The sequence below is a fragment of the Ptychodera flava genome, chromosome 9 (assembly GCF_041260155.1).
Source record: "Ptychodera flava strain L36383 chromosome 9, AS_Pfla_20210202, whole genome shotgun sequence".
In the NCBI taxonomy this organism is placed as follows: Eukaryota; Metazoa; Hemichordata; class Enteropneusta; family Ptychoderidae; genus Ptychodera; species Ptychodera flava.
The window spans coordinates 20,254,052-20,271,124 of NC_091936.1; the positions used below are offsets into that span (position 1 = coordinate 20,254,052).

A 17,073-nucleotide genomic window follows, 5' to 3' on the forward strand; every position below is an offset into this window, starting at 1 on the left:
TTCAATTATTCGATAGGTACATTTATTTGCCAGGAAATATGTTCACCATAATAGTTTTCAAAAAAGAAAATTGTATATATGAGTCTACCTGGTTGTCGTGCTGCCAGACAGACATTTTAGTAACTGTACAATTAACACATTCTGTTCAAAGCTTATAAATTCGAGGATGAAAGCATCGATACTGGTAAACATAATGAATAAATCATTCACAGATAAAAGCGAACACATGTCGACAACGGATCAATGCATTAAAAATAACTTTGATGAAATGTTAATATGAGCTGCTTGCGCATAAGTTTGCTTAAAATATTCTTTTCAAGACATGACTAATTGACACGACATGACAAACACTTCGTCACTTTAAGATAGCTACATACATTATAGACACTTTCAGATTTTTATTTTTTTCTCAGCTATAGAAGTCCCAAACCCCAATAAAACATATATTTCCTGAAAGCCCTGATTTTGTAAAATTCGACCGTGCACAGTACATAGTCATTATTTGCATAATAGTCACGTGGCAAGCGTTTTGCTGAACATTCCAAAATCGGGTTTTCCTCCCTTTAGCGAACACGCTGCACGATTTCTCTGTTGAAATATGTGAATTGACAAGCCTTGACAATACCGTTCAAATTGGTGTCTGGGATCTCATTTATATGACTTTCTTTTTTGTTATGCACTATTAAATGCAATGTCAAAAGACATTTGAAAAGTTCTTATGCCTTTGTACACTTTCGCATGTTCCTTTTGGAATAAAAACTAAGATGTTTAAACCCTCGCACATCTAACAGCAGAAAAGTGATCTGAAGCGCATGAATTTGAACTTAGAACTTTTCGTTTGTTAATTCTGTTCTCAATGAAGGTTAATACCTGGCATACAATAATTATAGCCCGAACTAAGGATGATGTGCCCGACGGAAGGTGACCATTTGCCCGACGTCAGGAGGGCAAATGGTCTCGTCTCGAGGGTACATAGTCCCTTGTTTGGGATATGTTTATATTTCATGCCCCTCTTACATAGTTTTCATTTAAAATGTTAAGGTTTATTGGCAAAAGATAATCATATACTTTATTTCCATTTTAGACGAAAATCCATTAAAAAATGGAACGATTTTCATCATCGAACGGCGCATTGATATATTTCAATCTCTGTTATGCGGTCTATCGATTCTTTTAATTATGTTTCGAAAAACTCATGTAAAACATGTAATTGAACGCTTTAAATCCCAAATTTGTCAATTCAAATAGCCCCCGTTCATTTTCAGTCATATGATGACTATGCGGCCCGCAATCTCATCAACGAGTTAGTGGCATCGAATCATATGGTGCGTGCGACGTTCGGCATACGTCTGAGGCATGTGATAATTAAGGTAGAACGCGCCTCGGGGACAGATAGTCGGACTCTCAAACTTGTACAATTCTTTTATTATATACCACTTGTGGGGTTCATTTTAAAGCTCTTGGTGTGAGAAATATTTTTCTTGGCTTAATTTTTCGAAAATCGAAAATTTTGTTTTTTCGCCATAGAGTTAACCGGGATGCTGGCCATTTTGAGTTTTAAATATCGGTAAATCTTGGGTTATTTGTTTCACTGGTGCCAAAGTTTGCACGGTGACCCCCGATTTTTATTCCTGATTTGGTAAGGCAATGGTTGAAAGTTTCAGAAAGTAAAGTTTGAGCAAAATTTTAAGTCTTTCACTTTCGAGTTTCCTTCATAACAATAATACACGGAGACGTCATTCTGTTCATATCAGCTCGTGGCACGAGAGAATCTGAATTATTATCATTGATTTTAACAATTTAGTACAGGTAAAAAAACTGAGTCAAATGCAGGTGTCTGGTAAATTTAAGTGACCCAAGTTTGAACCCGTTGGATACACCATATGAAAATAACATCAAGCCAGAACAATGATTACTATTGCAACCTTTGTTTCCGCTCACTGATCTAAGAGTCCAGTAATTGGAGTACAATATTGGTAAAAGAAGAAAGAAGTCTAGGATTTGACGGATTCAAAGGCCTTTCGAAAATCAGTGTACACACTGTCGACCAGTGCTTTTCCCTGATAAATGGTTCAGTAAGAAAGTCAACACGTCACAACACGAGATCGGTTTGAGTAGAACGATATTTAACAATGTCTTGTAGACCAGAAGCGTAATGTAAACAGTTGAGAGTCCGAATATCTGTCCCCGAAGCGCATTCTACATTTTAAGGACATGCAACTTTCTGAGCAAAATGCTGCAAATCAATACATGCATATTACTGACACGTTTTGAAAGGAATCTACCGCCCTGGCATACTTCACAGCTATGTCGACAGTGCAGTGGTGTGTGTCACACGCAGTCTCTTTCATGACGTCAGCTAAAACTGAAAATGTGCGAATATTCTAATCCTGCTGAAAACTAATACCAAGTCGCAGGGCCAGGGTTGCACGTTAAACTAAATTATTGTCTTTACATGAACTCAAGAGGGCGCTACATGTAAACAGACTGGTTTGCGCAAAAAAAAACCCAAAAAAAAACGCTTATAAGGTCCAGAGAGGGTATGCTCAGTCGGTTACGCTTCTCTATTAGTGCTGCGTCGATATAGGCACTCTACGTAAACGTCTAGTTTTGGTAAAGTCTGCTGTATTGCTAAATGCATTGTAAAAATGGTTATTGACTTCAGACATCAATATGCATGGCAAGCCATTCCAAGTCTCTCTCCAAGACTTCGAATAAATGCAATCCCAATCTTCAGGCTGGGAAAGCAGCTTCTAGGTGTCAGCTTCGGACATCAATAGTCATGGAAGGACATTCCAAGTTTCTCCCTCAGACAACGTATCTTCGAATAAACGCCGTCCCAATCCATGAAAACAGATTCCAGATGTCTCTCAGCACCTTCGGTTACCGTGAATGCATTGCGTCCATGCAGAATACGGGTGTTCTCAAGCATGACAATGTCACCTAACAAAGGACAACAAATGTTCAAGAAGATTCATTAAAGCCCCAGTGCTGCTAACTTTTGATGATAATTTCACCATATTTATTTTGAATGTGAACCATAATTCCTTGTTCTTCTCCCCAAAGAGTGTTGATATACGCAGTATCCAGCTTGTCAACTCAGCCCCTATGGTTGTAAAGTGCATTGTTATTGTTGAAAACTGACTTCTGGTCCGGACTAGAATTCAAATGTAAACAATAACAATGCATTTTACACATATAGACGCTAGGTTGACAAGCTAAATAGTGGGTGTTTCAACATTCTTTGGGGAGTAGAATAAGAAGTTGCAATTGATTTATAAAATAGAAATAATGAAAAAAAAAAACCATCGAAAGTTAGCAGCACTGGGGCTTTAAGCATATATCATACCAGTATATTGATGGCGCAAATACAGCGATCTGATTGGTCGAGATGTGATAAGAGCCGTGGTATCGATATACCACGGGTGGCTCACGCGCGAATTCTCGGCAAGTGCGAAAATCCTTTTTGACGTTTCATCCTAGAATTTCAATATACTGTTATGATATAATAGCGCATAGCAATAAAGCACGCCTAGCGACGGTATACCACGTCACTCGATTTTGAACAGTTCACTTCATATATGCACTCGCTATCGTGCATATATGTCGTGAACTGGTCAAAATCTCGTGGTATACTAAAGTGGCACTCCCACTTGGTAACATTTTAAAAGCACATTTTTTAATGCCAACGGTCGATATTTGACGTGGCGACTGCGCGCGGATCGCGAGATATCGATAAAAACATGTTTTCAAAAAAGTAAAAGTTTGAATTCCGGTGGCCCACCTAAATTCAGCTTCCGAACATCGAACGTTCGGCACTGGGGCCATTGTCAACTAAGCTATGGAGTACGAGTCTACGCTAACGCTGCTGTACGCCACAGTACCACTTGCGTCAGTGATCGGTCATGCCCCGTGGGGGAAAGCTGAGTCTTACTGACTTGGCGAAAAAACGAAAAACAATTTTTGCTGATTCCACCAGAATTCGCATAGGTGACTCGCACAGTTACGTGCGGTTGATACATAGCGGCCGCCGCGTGGTATGCATAGACGCATACCACGCGCGCGGCGAACCACACGTACTGTGTGGCAGACGACAAAATGTAGTCATCGGAGGCGGCTAATATTTAACACGTAAAAACTGATGTTTATGTGATATTAGTTAAAAATATAATACAACTGATTTAGAATAATGAAAACAACAAAACCTAAGGAGAAGTTTTAAAAAACGTATCTGAGGTAAAGGCATAATGCTGTATATAAAGTCTTTGCAGTGGGAAGTAAATTACTTGCGTCATTAGAACTTATTGTAGACTCCCTAGAATATCGTCAGTCAGCACAACAACAAACCTTCGGGGGATTTCTGGTCAAAATCAGTAACTTCGGGATGTGAAAAATACGCTCGGAAAATGACATGTTTTTATCGATATCTCGCGATCCGCGTGCAGTGGCCACGTCAAATATCGGCCGTTGGCATTAAAAAAATGTGTTTTAAAAATGTTACCAAGTAGGAGTGCCCCTTGAATTATACCTGACCAAGGCTGTCCAGAAACACACAACACGATTGGAACTAATTTGGGATAATTGGATTTTGATATTTTTCAATTTTTTTCAAAAGTGTTAGGTGCCATATAGCTGAATGTTGCAATATAACTAATTAGTCATAAAAACAAGTGTGTAACTTAAAAAGAAAAGCAGATGAGCTTATATTTGCAGGTTGAAATGACCTTACTTCCCCATCCACTTATCCCAAATTAGTTCCAATCGTGTTACACACAACAGAAGCAAAGATGAAATAACAAATCGGCGGTTCGACATGTCCAGTTATGAAGGGTCTTTTATTTCATACTGAACGAAGTATAGGGAGTATAATGGAAAATGAACTTCTTTGAGTGTCCCATCATATAATCGCGGAAAACGGAGATAGATAAATATTACGCCCCCTTGACTTTACAAAAAAAACATATCCGGTATAGTCCCGGAAGATTATCAGATTGCAGGATTAGGGACAGAACAGTTCTACACCGAATAAATGGCTTACCGGGTTGCATTCGAAAATTGACTCTATTCTCAGGCCGATTTATCAGATCATAATAATCCTTGATAGCTTTGTAATATGGGTAGACCTTCTCAACAGGTATGTGCAGTCTAATGTCCCGCGATGTTTGGTCAAAATGGACTCCATCAATATTGCCGTATCTATCAAAACTGTTATGAAAAAATAAGAGAGAGAGAGAGAGAGAGAGAGAGAGAGAGAGAGAGAGAGAGAGAGAGAGAGAGAGAGAACTTCATAATGTAACTATCCTTGTTCCAAATGGAGGTATTAGATCGCACTATATGGCCAAGAAAAATAAAAAGTTAGAAAAAAGACGAAGAAGAAGTCGAGTGTCTGACGCAGCATAAATGACACGAATGCTTATACGACGCAAGGAACAGGCGATATCGGGTAATAACCGATTTTTCATAGACCCATGCCTATAGAATTTTACAAATGACGTCGACAGGAACAAAAACTTACATTTTGAGGCTTTACTTTCATTCCGCCTTGCGCATTAAATTAACATGGACATATTTGTGTAAACAGGCTTCATTCAAAAACTATATGATATTTTCGCAGAAGTGAACACCACTCGCGACAAATCTTCTGTATCTCAATTTTAACACCATAAGAGAAAATAAAACGACTCAAAAGTAGTCGCACGGGAAGAATCTATTATGGGGCAATATTTGACATTCAGAAACACCAGGTCTCGCTCTTCTCCCGATCTATGGAGGACTTATTAAATCCTTCGTAACAAAGTTATGCACCTTACCATGGAGGCTGAATAGCACTTTTCTATGAACACTCTTATTAATCAAACTACAAATGCTACCGCTAGCGGGCGTACATACAAAAAGACCTTGTATTTATATATAGGACACAATCCAGTATTTTACATTCAAAGACGCAACAGCGTGTCAGTAAACCGTATTGGAACGAATATGAACCAGAGCGCTGACATTTGAAGCGAGAAGAAATTGCAGTTTACATGTAATGGGACTTGTTTAAGGAATTATTCTGTGATAGCAAATGAATTTAATCGACATTTCTTGGCAATCTTTCAAAACACTGATAATTCTGGTGGTACAATGGCTTTTTGGTTACTAAAGAAGTTTATAAATACTGGATTGCGCGATACATTTTGTTTTTCTTTGATTAAGAACAATTTTGTACATAAGTCGTTGTTACAAGCAAAATCTACAGGAGTTGACGATATGCATTGAAAACTCTGGAAAATTGCCTCTGTAATCTCAAATACACTCACTCATATGTTCAATGTTAGTCTTGAGATTTTTTTCCCAAGTGCGTTAGAGTAGTTTCCATCGACAAAGGTTTTGGTGATTCAGAGGTTTTTGATAAGTCAAATTATCGATCGATTTCAATACTTCCAGCTCTCTCAAAATCCTTGAAAGAGGTGTGTATAATGTGCTGCTTGGCTATTTATCTGCCTTCAATCTACTTCTTGATACACAGTGTGGCTTTCGTAAGAATTACTCATCCAAAACAGCTTAATTCTGTTCAACAGATGAGATATTGCTCAATGTAGAGAATGCTTATTTGAGAGGTGTACTTTGCTTGACCTTTCAAAGGCGTTTGACCTTACTGACCATGATATCTTGTTAACGAAGTTATCAGTATATAAATTATCTGATGGGTAGTGAACTGGTTCAGATCTTATCTGTCAAATCGTTATCAAATTGTTGAATATATGGGTAGTTTATCAGCCAAACGTCATGTAACTGCAGGATTCCTACAAGGCTCGATTTTTGGACCTTTATTATTTTTTATTAATGATCTTTCGTTATTTGTTGACTCCTCTTACTTAAATATGTACGCCAACCACAAACACTACGTACAAGGGGAAAATGTATTGGCGAGGTTAATGAGGCCATAAATAGTGATATTCGTCCGATCTCAAATCGGATGACAGCGAATCGTATGCGAATAAACATTAGTAGGACAACCCCTTACAAGTTGAGTTTCATGAATGAGGCTGGTCACCTGTGTCGTTACATATAGCTGATATGTTGATTCCTCAAGTTCAATCTGGACAAAATTTTAAGAGACTCTTGATTGTCTTGGTCTTGGGATGTGAATAGTGAAACTTTCGCGTTTTCGCGAAATTAAGAATGCGTATAGGTCTTTTACGTCGATTGCAGTCACATATCCCCCTTGAGTATCGTGCAGTGTTATATTTTGGACTGTTCCAGAGCGCTCTTGACCATTGCTGTATAGTATTGGGCAACGCAACAAAAAAACAACAACATTGTTTTCATTCAGACTCCATAATATTTATCCAGCTTATTTACTCGCAACCGTGCAATGTACATGATCATAACACACGGCATGCATACCGCCAGGACTGTTATGTGCCAAGATGTATTTCAAAAGTTGGTCAACGTATGTTTCACTTCCGAGGATCTAAAGTGCGGAATGCCTTACCTCCAGATATCAAACATTGGTCTATAGACCTTCGAATATAACTTGAAAGACTATATCAGAAGGAATATTCCTCTGTAGTTTGTCTCTTCTTATACGGATTTCTGTGATCTGTAGTTGTTCAGATTTTTTTCTGAATATGCCCCGATGAAAATCATTGCTTAGCAACTCGGCCCTTAATACAAGTGTAAATAAAATACAATAAAATGAGAGTATTCGGTCTTCTGGTGATCATCTGATGATGTCACCAATAACGGATGAAACTGGGCTGTGATAAATACCTTTCTTTTTAAAGTAGTTTGATACTTGATGACACACACGTATGTTTTTATGTTTGTGTCTGAGAGTGCGCAGTGAAAAGATATAGATGAAGATATGGCTATCACTGAAACTCTGTAACCTCCATAATCTCCACAAATGTAACATCAACCACCAATTGTAATAAAATCAACCACAAATGTAATAAAACAGCCAACCATTAATGTAACAACCCGCAACCACAAATGTAATAAATATATTAACCATAAATGTAATAAAACTCGACCATAAATGTAATAAACTTGAACTTGCATTGTGATCAAACTAGGTTTTGTTTATCAATGCCCTGAGTAAATACAGTAATAACTTTTATAAGACTAGTGTAACGTTCTTGCATACTTTCCAAAAACTAGGTTTCCTTTCCGAAACACAGAATAGACTACTTTGAGAACACAGAAGACGGCGAGGTACCGATCAAACCGTTAGATAACGGAAGTGGAACAGCAGTTCTAGACACTGATAATTTCATAATAAGGACGCGTCAGAATAACTCGTCAAACAGTGATACCACACAAAGTTTATGACAGAAGACTCAGAACAGATAACACAGAAATATGCAACCTTATAACAGAAACTCACGGCACAAAACATAATGACTAGAACATATATTTCAATCTAGTGAAAACAATACGAACAATACCTTGATTACAGTACAACCAAATTAGACATCCTAGCATCCCCAGTGAAGGAACAATCTTCAAGTGGGACAACATAGGAAAACAATCTATCGATTATTCCACACAATTTATGCACTGAAGACGAATTTGAGGCGACTGATTGAGATAGTACGGCAAATTTTCGAAAAAACGGCGTTAACGGATCGTAGTATTAAACAGTCTCCTCCACTCTGGAGTAGAGACTGCATTGACATTCAGATTGCAGCTGTGTCTCGCCATGGCCAATCAGTTCTATACACAAAACAACGAAACGTAAAAGACACTTTCAAATATGCAAAACACACTAAAACACAAACAATTAAGATATTAATAATGTGTCTAGTTGCTTTCCTTATTACATAGATAAATATTTAAGGGCTATGATATTTCTCAATTGCAACAACAAAATAGATGATTACATTTATGGTTGACAAGTATTACATTTATGGGTGATTTTTTTATTACATTTATGGTTACCATTTATTACAATTGTGGTTGGTGTTTTTATTACATTTATGGTTGATTTTTGTTACATTTATGGGTGATATTACATTTATGGGTGCACTTTATTACAATTATGGTTGATGTTACATTTATGGAGATTATTACATTTATGGAGGTTACAACTCCGAGTAGCAATAAATTTTACTACTCCCGCTCGGAACAACATCAACGTATCAAACAAGCCAGTAATTGCAAATTACAGCTGCTATAAATACTTATCATGGGACTAGGCCCAATGCTGCATTCGCATGGCATTAAGACTGGTAATCGGAGAAAAGATACGATACTCTTCGACAGCATATCTAGACGCTGTGTGTATGTACCGGTGTGTTCTATGAAGCTTAGCATTAAAATAACTACGCTCAGCAAACGTTTGTAGATATACAAACCTGAAAGTTGGCCGGGCACATTTTGTACAGGAATCGACCGTACCACGTCGGCCTTTGTGTATGTAATCACAGTAGGTGTCGCAAAGAGTCTTGAAGGCGTCGGGGTCTTCCTCTTTAAGTTGGAGGGCAGTCTTGAAACCGTCGGCGAACATGCTTTCTCCACCAGTTTTACTTTGTTGGATGCAATGGAATACGGTGATCTGTGTTTTTAGGGTATGGAGAGGTACGTTAAATTTGGCAAGGTTTTGCAGCGACTATACGGGCCAAGTACACTGAAAGACTTGGCCCGTTTGTATGTACGTGCGTACATAAATACATACATAAGTTCAAAGTGGCCCATTTTCACTAGTTATTTGGAAAATTCGACCGTCTTTTGTGAATTTGTCACCAACGACGTGCAACATTGTCTAAAATCGTGACAACGCTGTCGTCTGCCACTGCATTGCTACTCATCGCGCCATTGGATAATATTTTGCACGTGGAGCGAAAGGCCGTCAATTATCCAATCAGAGCTCGTCTATTATATATAATACTTTCGTGTATGCGCATTTATACACAGTGTTGGACGATTTCTTAGAGTTGGGGATCTATCTTCCCACACCGTCGATCCCACACTCCCAGTGGCCAGGAGTCTGAGAATCTATTATTCCGCATGGCTGTTTTAGCACACACGCAAACTTCTATTGTTCTCGATAGTAGATATATTATCAATGCATATATTTCATTGGAACTGGACTTGGGAATTCTTTACAGAATAGACCGAATTAAAAACATGACACTTACGTTTGGTTTGTAGTGGTAATGATTCAAGTCCGTATGGAAACCAAGCTTGAGTCCGGAGAAAGCTAGGTTATTTGGACTCGTCTTACTTTTTATTGTGTGTACTGACCTATTGTGATAGAGCAATGGAAACAACATTAATAACGTCAAATTTGCGGAATCAACTTATTTCTGATCAAGTTGGAACACAATAAGGTTTTGATGTCAATCAGTCTTTAAAGCTGCTCATATGCCCATATACAAAGATATGTATATACATTTGTAATGTGAAAATAAAACCTTTAAGTACATAATATATATATATATATATATATATATATATATATATATATATATATATATATATATATATATACACACACACACGATGCTTTATTTGTGCAATATGCGAGTTTGTAATACAGTTTGCTACATACCCAAAATTGGTAACTTTTAAATATGATATCCGATCTACAAATTTTGCTAAATGCCCGGTCTCCGCAGGTACGCCCTTCGTTAATGTGAGTCCAATATCCCGTAAGTCTTCAAGCAAATTCAACAACTTCACATCATCTGTCATTATTTCGTCGAACTGAAACGTTGGTATTTGTCCGACAAGCTCAGATCCCCACATACGGATATTTTTCCCTTGCGGTTCGTCCTTGAACGTCACGTCCTTCAGCAGACCTGCTTCGAACTGGGATAAGTGATCGTCTGGCCAGAGGATGTCAATCTTTGCACCGTCTTCGGACAGGCCTAGGTAAGAAATATTAGCAAAGCGTACGGTCCATATCGTCAGGATGGAATTCTAGATAGCTAAGCTACGAAGTCCCACCTATGAGATGTAAAACACAGATAGTTGATGACAAAATCTAGATTGTCAAGACGCAATTTTGACGATTTTTCCCGTCATACATGCCGTTTCAACATGGCGGCCTAAGATAACGTCGATGCGAAGGCAGCAGTCGTGGTAAGTTTTTACCGTTATTTTTAGTTTTGAAGTGAGAAATCGTAAAAAATGTATCGCCTTCCGGGTCAAATATCATGGAAAATGCCCTCGTGAAGTATTTTTGTCGAACGTTTGGTATTTTTAGAGAAGATAGATGTTAATTGCGGACTGCTGTGGGTCTACCAGCAGATCTGTGCGATTTTGCAAATACTAATAGGAAATAGAGCAAACTTTGCATGAGTACCATTTAATAAGCTAGACCCTGCACATACGGTAATCTCAAAGATCAGATGGTAGAAGTCGCATGTTGTATACGACCAAGTCAACGAGTTGAGATCTTAAATTGCACTGCACTGCACCATACCGTGTACCATACTTGTACTGATACGCACGTGGTTTTCTATGGATATCGCACAGATCAGCTTAGCAGACCCACAGCAGTCCGCAATTAACATCTATCTTATCTAAAAATACCAAACGTTCGACAAAAATACTTCACGAGGGCATTTTCCATGATATTTGACCCGGAAGGCGATACATTTTTTCACGATTTCTCACTTCAAAACTAAAAATAACGGTAAAAACTTACCACGACTGCTGCCTTCGCATCGACGTTATCCTAGGCCGCCATGTTGAAACGGCATGTATGACGGGAAAAATCGTCAAAATTGCGTCTTGACAATCTAGATTTTGTCATCAACTATCTGTGTTTTACATCTCATAGGTGGGACTTCGTAGCTTAGCTATCTAGAATTCCATCCTGACGATATGGACCGTACGCTTTGCTAATATTTCTTACTCAGGCCTGTTCGGACACGCTGACACTATTTGGTTCGATGTTTACGTTCAAATTCTCCATGAAAGACAGCCTGCCTTGCGCGTCGTGGTGCCAGCAGATATTACAGCGACAGTTGTCGCGCAGCCACACGAACGGATATCTTGAAATGGCTCCGTCGTCCCACTCTAACAACAACATTTTGGACGACTTGCAGATTTTTGACTCTTTGATTAGAGGTTTTGCACTAGCCTCTATAGATGGGGCGGTGTCATTCTGCGAGGTCAGGCCGCGTACAGGGAAAGTGTGTTGATTTGAGCGGCAATTGGTAAGACCATTATTTAAACTTGACAAAGCCGATGTTGTAGTGCGCCAGTCAATGTAAACCCCCACTCCCCCCACCTCGGGGTTTAGTGGGGATTTGGAAATTAGTCCTGTGAAATCTGCCAAATGCCCCCCCCCTGGGGCAAGACAATCCGGAAAATCCCCACCTAAACCAAGTAAATCCCCCACATATACGGGGTGGGGAATTTGTAAATTCCTACACACAACCACTCTTTGGAATTTTCATGTTGTAAACAACCTGCATCAATATAAAAAGTTCATGTTCAACTTTAGAACAATTTTTATCATTTAAAACAGGGTTTTGTGACATTTATGCTGTTCACAAATGTCTATCACAATCAACACAAATAGACCCAGGAAAATAACATTCTTTTCGCATTTGTTTTTCAGCCACTTATACTGTGACCAGATAAAAGTGTTGAGGTGTCACTGTCACGTCACCTATTTTGGAGCAAAAATTTACAATATTTTTCAGTCTAGTTTGCTTGTATGTTGTCAGGCATAAACACATTTCAGGCTAGAACAAATGATTTAGTTAGATCAAAACACCAGATGTATCACACAAGACATGTCGCCTCAATAAGCTGATGAACAAGATACATGATGTCCAATCTCACAAGTGCAGCTGTTTTGTCTTCTCGCTCTCATGTTACAAGCACAATTACACATTCTACATCAGTCATGCACTGATTTAAAACAAGCAGAGGAATTAAAATTCACAATGATCCGTGTTTATTCATCACAATACACGGCAGAAAGATACTGTGTAAAACTCAACAGAATAGATGATCACAATGATCACAATGATGAAACAGAACTGTTTCCCTAGCTATATGGGTCATCATGAATAAATTTGATAATACATTTAGCGGACATAAAAAGGAATCCCGTCGTGACCGAACATGTTTTCCAAATACACAAGCAATTTAAAGGGACAAAGTCGGCCATTTTTCATGAATTTTGTTTGATGTGAGATACTACTTATATTGTTTGACATGTCAAAAGATACCGAAAGAATGGCTGACCATGCTATATTCGACCCCGGTTTTAGACAGGATACATGCAAACCATCGCAAAAATGAATTCATGGTCATGACCATTAATTCGTTTTCGCGATGGTTTTACTTAATTTTTATAAAACTGGGGTCGAATATATGTATGGTCACTCATTCATTATCTTTCAACATGTCAAACAAAATAAGTAGTATATCGCATCAAACAAAATTCATGAAAAATGACCGACTTTGTCCCTTTAGCTTTATCAAAAATAGAGTTGACCCGGAGGTCTTTTTAGTGCTGGACCATGTCGATGACGCATCGTGAACATCTGAAATGTCACGCTCACGTGGGAAAATGTGAGAAATGTTGCATATGGTATGTTCAGTTTCCAAAACATAAGAATACACGGCGGATGAAAATCATTTATTTAGTTATCGATATTTAAGCCATCAATCACAAATATACTGTCATACACACCTCTGAATATTGCTGCATCGCGTTCATCAATAGCCAGTTGAAAAGCTGCTTACCGGCCCACATGGCCTTGACAGCCACCTTTCGCCATGCTACCGCTCTGAACAACAACATACCATTACCAGGGCCTGAAAATTTCTGTTTTTTCCCACTGGTCCCAGGACCAGTGACCTGTTTTTTTTCACTGGTCCCAAGGTAAAATCCACTGGTCCTCAAAAAATTTGCATAGCAATACAAGAATGATTCATTTCTCATACTCATGTTATATATGCATTTCTATCAGATTTGCTTGGGATTTACATACAGCATAAACTGCCAATCTTTTTAATACAGACACACTGCATAAACATTTACTTGGTAGTTTTCTCAAGTTCTTGTACACACACTTGACATGCTTTTTACTATTGCTATAAAGTTCACTTCATTTTTACAATTGCCCAGCGGTTGATTCTTTTCCATTTAAATAGGTTGAAAACACCAAATATCTGAGAGGGACTTCTTTTTCCTTTGATAGCAACAGCAAATTGCCATAACGCTGTTTTGACAAGCTAGGCGGTTCTTGTCAAGGTCAACTACAATCGAGCTAGGGGGTCTTGACTATATAAGGAATTCAGCATGGTGACCTTCTAAATTCAGAAGCTTGCTTGCCACGGACGATCGGAAAGTTGTAATGAGACTCCTTCCAGAGAATTTTACTGCAAAATACTACTTTGATAGACAGAGATATGATATTTTCACACAATTTTGGGGTTGCTGATATTTTTAGGTGAGACTACGGTCTGGTTTTTACACATTAAATTTTACATGTAAAATGAGTACGCGTACGTGGCCCGTCAGTGCAGTGGCTAGTGGACGCACATCGCCTGGCTCATAACATGAATCGCAAACTGTAATAGAGTAACTGATTTTCCTTTAGAGTTTATGTTGTGATGGAAGAAATAGACTAAATTTTAAATGTTTGATTGACTTAAAGACGAGATCATTATTGTAATTTTGTAGCTAAAAGACGTAGTCTCTCAATGGAATGGGCTCTTGGTTTTAGTGTAACTGGCTTTAGTGCGTCTCTGCTACCTCCATGGTTTCAGTAACTTCGGTATTTTGGGGGGACGTAGTTTCTAATTTTTGTCAAAAGACACTAGAACACAATCTGGGAAAAGCACTGGACATTCCCTTGCAAAATAAATTGGCTCCCTTTTTGTATTGTCTGCGGACTTTTTAGGGGTAATTAGTACTGGTTCGGGATAAAAAATCACTGGTCCGGGACCTCGGGTAATTTTCAGGCCCTGCATACGTGCGCATGCGTAGTTATTTACGAACATCTTCTGGGCCTGTCCGTCAAAGGAATAGGGGATCAAAACGAGGCAATTGCCCCCCCCCTCGGGCACAGTTTCATGGCACACACGGTCTAATCCCCCACATTTTTCCCGTATCGCCCGAGGTGGGGGGGGGGGGGGGTTTACATTGACTGGCGCATAATGAGGCATCGTGCTGATTTCCTGCTCGGTCGGACGTTCTGAATGCAGCTTACGCCACCCGAGCGGTGTAAAATTGCTCTGGAACCACCCGCGACTCGCAACGAGGAGATGAACATAAATCGCATTGCGGGGTTCAGTCTGCATTGGAGTTCTTAGCTCTGTGGCTGGCAGAATAACTAGATGTTATTCGTCAACTGAACGGCCTTGAAACCGTGACGTTTACAAACATGATATATCTTGCACTCCTGTCAGACATGACACATTCAAATCTGTTGACCTATTGAGATTTGCGTTTCAAAGAGCTGTCGTCAAAACAACTGATCGCTGACCAAAGGCCGAGCGGTGTTTCAATGACTATTTATGACAGTTTAGACAAGAATTTCAAGAGCAAGATATCTTGAGAAAGTTAGAGAGTAATTGGTAACCTAGACCTGCACCAGCTCCAGAAAAGTTTCATCGTCGTAAACCACGCGCCTCTTTACGGCAACAGCTTAGCCCAACCCGTTAAGTAGGTCAGCGTAGGTCAGCGGAGCGGAAATTGTTGCTCTGGCTCGCGAGAATGAGTTTTTGGTCGTCCGACGATGTCGGTGAGTGGCTAGATATTGCATACCCCGACATCGTAAACTATCTACTCTACTCGCACAGCATCTAAACCTTCGAAGACCTCAAGGCGTTAAAGTCTTTCAGGGGTGGCCCATTTGATTTCTGCGGGAGGGGGGAGGGGGCTGGAGGGAATGTATAATGCAGCAAATTCTGTTTCCAAAATTTACCTTGAAACATTTTATTTGTCCAGAGAAGGGAGGTATAGTATTAGAAATATATTTCACAAGAGGTGGTGCAAGTTCAATATGTTATGTTCATTGTCAGACCACTTTGAATTAAACCTTGAGGACGTGTAAGCAGATCTTAATAAAATATCATTAGTCAAAACCAATCTATGCCAACACTTGAGCATGTGTTTTATAACTGTAAACTAATTGGGTCTCTTCCTAACTCACAAACTGCACCTGCACATAGGGCATACTTAGAAACTCCAAAATCTATAACACGATATACTAATATTATTCATAAAATTACATTTGTCATTATTTGGTGTGCCCGTATTTCACATCCGTACAGTGTGTCATTATAGACACACTTTAGCTATTACAACAGCTAATGCTAATTTTATAGATACGGAACCGTTATGAAATAAAATACCCTTGTCAAGGCTTTCGTTGCTTTAGATGTAGAACGCGCCTCGGGGACACATTCGGACTCTCAAATTTCTGCAATTCTTTTCTGATCTACCTCTTGTTGGGGGCTCATTTTAAAGCTCTTGGAGAAAGAAGAACTTTCACTGTTTTACCTTGGACAATCCAAAATGTAATCCCCCGCATAGAGTTAACAAAGGGATGGCAGCAATTTTGAATTTCAAAGCTCGCAAAATGTTGGGCAATTTGTTTCGTTAGTTCCAAACTTTGCAAGGCGACCCTCGGTTTTCATTGTTGATTCAATAAATGAATGGTTGAAAGTTTCATTAAGGAAAGTTTGAGCAAAATTTTAAGTCTTTCACTTTCGAGGCGCATACTACCTTAAATTAAGGTTACGAATTTAAAATTGTTTTTGAATTTTCCAGTTAGAGTAATGACAAAGCCAATGTACTTGTATTCTCTCACCAAATCTAGAGCCTCTCCATTTGCAAAAATGGCGATAAATATTTGATATCACAAGTATTTCTGTTTCCGACACTCTGCACGATGTTTTTGACTACATATTTCCATAAGGTATATGATTATGTAAGTTATATCATAGACCCCTAAGGGTCTTTGGATGTATTCAGCAAACGGATGATTCGAGCTATGTTGACTATTAGCTTTCCTGTCAATTTAATGAATCTATTTTTTTTGAATGAATAACAAGGGGATTAGAGGAGTCACAGATCGTCAGCAACGACGCTTGCTGGCAGGTTCA

The 17,073-nt window shown here is 38.9% G+C and overlaps 1 protein-coding gene across 1 annotated transcript; it reads right to left on the reverse strand.

Annotated features, from left to right (window-relative positions):
- On the reverse strand, positions 1-10,865 carry LOC139140288 (gamma-butyrobetaine dioxygenase-like). Its single transcript, XM_070709436.1, has 5 exons — positions 10,541-10,865; positions 10,128-10,233; positions 9,345-9,544; positions 5,039-5,205; positions 1-2,943 (listed from the first exon to the last, which is right to left on the reverse strand). The coding sequence occupies exons 1-5, from the start codon at positions 10,735-10,737 to the stop codon at positions 2,774-2,776; spliced, it is 840 nt and encodes a 279-aa protein (XP_070565537.1). The 5' UTR covers positions 10,738-10,865; the 3' UTR covers positions 1-2,773.
- Positions 10,866-17,073: the final 6,208 nt, after the last annotated feature.

Coding starts and splice junctions, on each gene's coding strand:
- LOC139140288 (XM_070709436.1), bottom strand. CDS start 10,737: ATGTGGGGATCTGAGCTTGTCGGACAAATACCAACGTTTCAGTTCGAC. Junction 9,545..10,127: donor ATTACCACTACAAACCAAAC/GTAAGTGTCATG, acceptor CTAAAAACACAG/ATCACCGTATTCCATTGCAT. Junction 5,206..9,344: donor TGTGCCCGGCCAACTTTCAG/GTTTGTATATCT, acceptor TTTTCATAACAG/TTTTGATAGATACGGCAATA.